The sequence below is a fragment of the Lactuca saligna genome, chromosome 1 (assembly GCF_052625555.1).
Source record: "Lactuca saligna cultivar CGN05327 chromosome 1, ASM5262555v1, whole genome shotgun sequence".
Taxonomy (NCBI): domain Eukaryota; kingdom Viridiplantae; phylum Streptophyta; class Magnoliopsida; order Asterales; family Asteraceae; genus Lactuca; species Lactuca saligna.
Genome location: NC_136417.1, coordinates 152,985,540 through 152,992,758, shown reverse-complemented (window position 1 = coordinate 152,992,758; position 7,219 = coordinate 152,985,540). Strand labels below are relative to the sequence as shown.

The window sequence follows — 7,219 nt, the reverse complement described above, 5'->3', positions numbered from 1 at the left end:
TATATTCGAGTTTGTCTATGTTTCGACCTAACTTTTGTTTCATGTTTTTTACGTATCAATATAGATTCGAGTTTGTCTATATTTCGACGTAATTTTTTTATGTTTCGTGCTTATTTTTATGTACGTGTTTTTTTCATTCATGTTTTTTTACGTCGAAATGCAACTTTTATGACTATAATCACCAAAATTCAACTTACAAAATTCAAGCTTATAATTACGCTTTTGTCTATTATATGTGAACAAAGTTATACGTAGAAACGTACATAAAGTAAGCACCAAAACATTTTGCGAAACATATTTTTTTAATGTTTTCGTGCTTTATTTTCTGTACGTTTCCTACTTATAATTAGGGTCACATATTATAAATTTTTTATTATTTAAACTTTCGTTCGTTAACTTCAAAAAATCTTACTTATTTTTATGCACGTGCTAATATAAATTTGAGTTTTTCTTTTTCTTTATTTTTTATGTTTTGATTTAATTTTTTTTGTACGTTTTGGTGCTTATTTTATGTATGTTCCTACGTATAAGTTTGTTCACATATAATAGATAAAAGCGTAATTATAAGCTTGAATTTTGTAAGTTGAATTTTGGTGATTATAGTCAGAAAAGTTGCATTTCGACGTAAAAAACATAAATGAAAAAAACACGTACATAAAAATAAACACGAAACATAAAAAAAGTTACGTATAAACAAACTCGAATCTATATTAATACGTAAAAAACATGAAACAAAAGTTAGGTCGAAACATAGACAACTCGAATATACTACATTTTTTTAAGCTAACAAACGAAAGTTATTATATATGACCCGAATGATACGTAGGAATGTATATAAAATTAAGCACAAAATGTATAAAAAATAGATCAAAACATAGACAATCTCGAATATAATATATTTTTTAAAATTAACAAACGAAAGTTATTATATATGACCCGTCTCATACGTAGGAAACATACATAAAGTTAAAAAAAAACTACGTCGAAAAATAAGCTTGAATTTAAACCGACAATTTTATAAAAAAAACATGTAACTTTAAAAAAAAATAACGAAAGAAAGTTCTAAATTATAATCGAAACGTTGATCACCTTGAATTATACCGACAAATATATGAAAATAAACACGTAAAAATAGTTTTTTTATGTTAGCGAACAAAAGCTATTAATAAAAAACAAATTATATATAATACGGGGTTAAACACGAAAATTTAGAAAATAGAGCGGTGAAAGTAACATTTTTCAAAGTTCAAAGTGAAGGGTTCAAAGTGATATTTTAAAAAGTAAATGGGTGGAAAAGTCACAAACTCATAAACATAAAATATAGAAAAAAAATACATAAATGGTCCCTATGGTTTACCCATAGTCACAAACCCAGTCCCTGCTACTTGAAAAGACCAAAATACCCTTACACTAACGGATGAACAGTAACGGCATCAACAAAAAGGGTCATTGATGCAAGTTTTGGAAACCACAGGGACCATGTTCGTCAAAAAAAATTAGCAGGGACTGACTTTGTGACTTTTGGCAAACCATAGGGACCATTTTTGTAATTTTGTCTTAAATTTGATATAATAATTTTTATACTAAATTGATATAATATATTGATTTTTTTTTAATTATATGATAATATATACATCTATTATAACTTCATAATCTTAATCGTTCAAATGATTTGTACCCGTACCTTACACATGAATAAAATTAAATATAATATATAGTTTAATGTTATTTATAGTTGTTATTGTCAATTAATTTTTTAAAATTTATTTGCGTAATGTTTTAATTTCTATCATTATAATTATTTAAAACATGAATTTTTTATTTTTATTTTAAAGGTAAGAATATAATCATTTATATAGAGTTATTTTTAACTATTGTTATTGTCAGTAATTTTAAACTACTTATTTGAAAACTTTTAACAATTATAGAAATATATTTAGAAAATATTTCAGTTAATCTGATACTACAATTTAGTTTTTGCATTTATGACTACAATTTATCACTTTTAACTATTTACAAAATATTCTTGGGTTATTCAAGTGGAATTGAAATTTATATTTAAGTTAACATTGTAATGCGCAGAAACACCTATATAGTTGAAGTTTTTACAAAAATATGTTTTTTTAATATAACAATAACATTGTTTTTAAATTTGATATAATAATTTGTATACTAAATTCAAATAATATATTGATTATTTTGAATTATATGATAATATATACATCTATTATAACTTCATGATCTCAATTGTTTGAATGACTTCTACCCGTGAGTTAAACATGAATAAAATTAAATTTAATATATGGTGTAATGTTATTTATAGTTGTTATTATTGTTAACTAATTTTTTAAAATTGATTTGATTAATGTTTTAAATGCTATCATTATAATTATTTAAAACATTAAACATTATTTTTTGATTTTAAAGGTAACAATATAATCATTTATATAGAGTTATTTTTAACTATTGTTATTATAAGTTATTTTAAGAAAAAACATCATAAATGGTCCCTGTGTTTTCCCAGATTCTGAAGTTTAGTCCCCGTAGTTTAAAAATCTCATAGTTGGTCCCTATGCTTTCAAAACTTTTGACAGGTGGTCCTTATCCCTCACACCGTTAGAATCCCACCGTTAACCCTTATTTCATTAAAATAATATAAGGGTAAATCAGTCTTTTCACCTGTGCCCTCTTCTTTATTGAGGGAAATGATTATGCCACTGTCTTCTTCACGTCAACTCCCAAACACTCTTCATCTCCCAAGAGCACAATGACTTCGTCTTCAACAGATCACTCTTATCCTCGAATCGAAATTGGGGTTTAGGGTTTACACAGCACCAAAGGACAATGGTTCTGTCAATATGGTGTTTGCGTGAAAAAAATGCGTGCTTGAAGGACTTGCAATCGAGATACGGTAAGATTTTTCATAAAAAAAAAAATTGAAGTTTTTGTTTTCCTTGAATGTATTTGTGAAGATAAATCATCTTCTTTATCCTTTCTATTTTTATGTTTGTAGAGGGATATGATAACTATTTCACGTTGAAGATACACTATAGTGGTGTCTTCACCAAGTCACCTTGAAGGAAATACGTCGATGGTAGTGTATCATACGTAGATGACGTTGACACTGATTTATTTTCAGTCCATGAACTCGATGACATGGTTCGAGAATTAGGGTACAAAGGTGAACAAACTCTTTACTACCATTTCCGTATCCCTGAATTTCCCTTAGACTACGGGTTATTGCCTTTAGGGAATGACCAAGATGTTCTTAAATTGGTTTCGTATGTCCCTAAGCACAGACTTGTAAAGGTCTATACTGAAATTGGTCAGACTAGGGTAGCTAGTTATTTTAAGTCTCCTTCCAAAGTTGTTATCGAGGAACTGGAACCTGAGAGTGTGTCACCGGAACTTAATAGAAAAAAACCTTGTAGAAGAGAAGTAGGATCGTGTAGTAAAAAGCTTGAGTTAGACCCCCCTGCCAACCATGTTGTTGACCAGTCACAGGTAATAGATATGGATGAAAGTCAGGATCATTCAAAGACTACTGTTCCATATGTTATGTCTCAAGTTAGCCAACGAAGTAATGTCATTGATGTGAATGAAGGATTGATCATGGGCCACATAGAAGAAGTGTGTAAGAGCAATTTAGGCAATCTTGCAGAGGAACCAATTTCTGAAGATATTGATGGACAACAAAGTGTAAGACTCGATGAATTTGAAGCATTTACAGATGATTATTCAACTTATGCTGAATTTGATGCTGAGTACAGTGTACCGAATGGTGAAGACAATCAAGTAGAAATGGAAATTCTAGAGGGCATGGTAAGTGATGATAGTGGAGATGCTTTCTATAGTGAGAATGAAGATGGTTTTGATTATAGTGCAGATGATTCTGATGATAGTGACTACATTGTACATGAGTCTAACATGCAATTTGATGTGGATGTAGACATGAGTGAATTCCAAAGTCATGTGGATGTAGATGAACATGGAATTTTAAAGAAGCAAACTGAAAGTATAGGTAATGACATAGTTGATGAAGAGTTGGAAGTTATTCAAAGCGATGATTATTAGTATGCAGGATTTAATGAAGATGAAAGGACAAAAATGCTTAAGGAGTTGAGTAGGTCAACTCCATGCTCACATGGGGAGATCCATTTAAAACCATATAGGGTGGGGCATTGTTTCAAAACAAAGAAGGAAGTTGTGGACTACATGCATGCACATGCTGTAAATACAAGGAGGTCCCTATACTTAGCAAAAAATGATAAAATCAGGATAAGGGTCAAATGTGGAGGTGTTGTGGGCCAATCTACTGAAACAGTTCAATGTGGTGGGCCATCAACAAGAAGTAAGGTAAAGTGCAAGGGACAATCTACTGAAATAGTTCAATGTGGTGGGCCATCAACTAGAAGTAAGGTAAAGTGCAAGGGCAAAAATGTGATTAGTAAAAAAGGAAAATGTCCTTGGGCAGTCCAAATCTCAAGGCCAGATGAGAATATAGATTGGTTGGTGAAAACAGTACATGAAGTCCATAAATGTTTGCAGACAATATCAGTTAAAGCTTGTACTTCCAAATATTTAGCAAACTTAATTGTTCCACAAATTCAAAGTAACCCTAAAATTCCAATCAAAGCTTTACACGAGGAGTTGTGTAAGAAGTTGGAGCTTGGTATGTCAGTTCAAAAGGTTGGTAGGGCAAAGCAAATGGCTGAACGTGTGATTAGTGGGGACTACCAACTTCAATATGGGTATCTGAGGGATTATGCTTTGGAACTGCTAAACACAAATCCTGGTTCAACTGTTAGGATAGATGTGTATCCTGAACCATCATTGTCGACTAATACAAGAACTTTTAGAAGAATATATGTATGTCTAGGTGCATTGAAGTTGGGATTCAAAGCTGGGTTAAGGGATTTCCTAGGAGTTGATGGTACATTCTTGAAAGGCCCATATCCTGGGCAAGTACTAATTGCTGTGGGTCTAGACTCAAATAATGGAATATACCCTGTAGCATATGCAGTGGTAGAGGCTGAGACAACTAGTTCTTGGACCTGGTTCATGGAACTGTTAGGAGAAGACTTAGAATTGGGAGCAAATTCAAATTTTACCTTCATTTTTGATAGACAAAAGGTATGTTATACCTAATTATTTCTCATGATAGTGTAGCTTATTTTCTAATTTTATAAATGAAACTGACTGAATTTGCATTTGTTAAGGGGATAATACCAGCAGTTGCAAAGGTATTTCCCAATGCAGAACATAGGTTTTGTTTGAGGCATATTCAGGAGAATTTGAAGAAACAATGGAAAGGAAAAGAGTTGAGTGACTTGGTTTGGGAATGTGGTAGAGCAACAATAGTAAATCACTTTAAATATGAAATGGATCAGTTGAAGAAAATGAATGATGAAGCTCATGCTTGGTTGTGTAAGATTCCTGCAGAGACATGGTCTAAATCTCACTTCAGTGGTATGTCATTTAGAGGTTGTTGAGTTTTATGTTTTAATATAAAATTTGTAATTTCTCTTTTTGAATATGGTTTTCACAGGTAGGGAACACACTGATTGTTTGTTGAATAATCTTTGTGAGGTATTCAATGCTAAGATAGAGGAAGGTAGGGATAAACCAATCATCACCTGCTTAGAGTATATTAGAGAGTATCTCATGAAGAGATTGTGTGTTGTGAAAAAGGAAATAGATAAGTGTCAAGGGGAACTAAGTACTACTGCAACTATAATTTTAGAGGAGATTAAGACTCAAGCAGCAAAGTATGTAGCTAAGTATAATGGGGCAGGAAAGTACCAAGTTGCAAGCACATGGCAGGATCAGTATGTGGTGAACCTAAATGAAAGAAGTTGCACTTGTAGGTTCTGGGAGATTACAGGTTTTCCATGTAGGCATGTTGTTTCTGCTATATAGAACAAAATTGAAAATGGAGAAGATGCCCCTGATGTTGAGGATTGGGTCCATCCTTGCTATAAGTTATCAACATGGAGAGCCATGTATCTGAACAAAATTGATCCAATAAATGGTCGATCAATGTGGCCAAAAAGTGATTGTCCATTCACTTTAACTCCACCAAAACATCACACACAGGTTGTTATGTCAACTAGGCTAGATATGTACTTTTAATGCCAGCATGTATGTTAATGTTTTAAATATAATAAATGCATATGTGTAGGTTGGGAGGCCAAAAAAGAAGAGAAGGAGAGGTGTTGATGAGCCCAACAGCCAAACCACTAAATTGAGCAGGAAATTTATTGCAGTCACTTGTTCAAAGTGTCATAACAAGGGGCACAATTCAAGAACATGTAAAGAGCAGGGAGGCATTAGTGAAGTTGGATCAAAGGGGAAGACACAGGGAAAAGGGAAGACACAGGCAAAGGGTAAGACACAAGGAAAGGGAAAGGGTAATTTAGGAAATATGTTAAGTAGTTAGTTGGATGTTTGGGTAGTTAGGTCTTTTGAAACATAAATTATGGTTTGGTTGTTTAAATTATGGTAATTAGGTCTTTTGTAATGTTTGTATGGGTTAAGACATTCCATCAGTAAGTATGTTGAAAGTAAGTCTCGTGTTTGTATGGGTTAAACACAAACTTGTAATGATTTTATCAACATTTTGCTTATGAATTACCCTCTCCAAACCTTTCTCAAGAAGATGCATGTATAACAATGTAGATTTGAAATACCATTCCTAACCATTTGCAAGATGCAGTTATAACAATGCATCATACAAAAATGAACATCAAAACCACAGATTTATAACAAAATACATAATCATCATTTCCGTTAACTTAATGTGTTACACTTCATACAACAAAATGAAACCACAAATACCCATTCCATCAATATCCAAAACCCCCTGAACTAGTTAGATGCGTACAAAGAAACCAAAAACCCCCATCCTATTACCATCCAAATCCTTACTAGTTAAAATAAAACCAAAAAAAAAATCATCCATGAACAGAACAACATAAACCGGTAGTTCCACAGTTCTGCACTTGCAATTGCAACCATCTCTTCTAATCGATTCATTGATCTTATTAAACTTGGAATCACCACCAATGCCCTTGCACACATCGGAGGGTCAACCCACCTTACGAACCCACATCTTGAACAATTCAAAAATTGCCTTCCTGGGTTACGATCCGTCCATGAGGTCAACTTCGTTGTTTCCATTCCACATCTACAAATCGCCATCTTCGACACTCGCAGAAAT

The 7,219-nt window shown here is 32.4% G+C and overlaps 1 protein-coding gene across 1 annotated transcript; it reads left to right on the top strand.

Annotated features, from left to right (window-relative positions):
• Window positions 1-4,107: 4,107 nt before the first annotated feature.
• LOC145012718 (uncharacterized) lies at window positions 4,108-6,439 on the top strand. The gene is made up of 5 exons (XM_078971511.1): window positions 4,108-5,133; window positions 5,220-5,469; window positions 5,549-5,835; window positions 5,920-6,096; window positions 6,182-6,439. The coding sequence occupies exons 1-5, from the start codon at window positions 4,108-4,110 to the stop codon at window positions 6,437-6,439; spliced, it is 1,998 nt and encodes a 665-aa protein (XP_078827637.1).
• Window positions 6,440-7,219: the final 780 nt, after the last annotated feature.

What these genes read in the sequence shown, in the direction of transcription:
- LOC145012718 (XM_078971511.1), top strand. Translation starts at nt 4,108, where the DNA reads ATGCTTAAGGAGTTGAGTAGGTCAACTCCATGCTCACATGGGGAGATC. An exon ending in TCATTTTTGATAGACAAAAG is followed by an intron (nt 5,134 to 5,219) that starts GTATGTTATACC and finishes GCATTTGTTAAG; the next exon opens with GGGATAATACCAGCAGTTGC. An exon ending in GTCTAAATCTCACTTCAGTG is followed by an intron (nt 5,470 to 5,548) that starts GTATGTCATTTA and finishes TGGTTTTCACAG; the next exon opens with GTAGGGAACACACTGATTGT.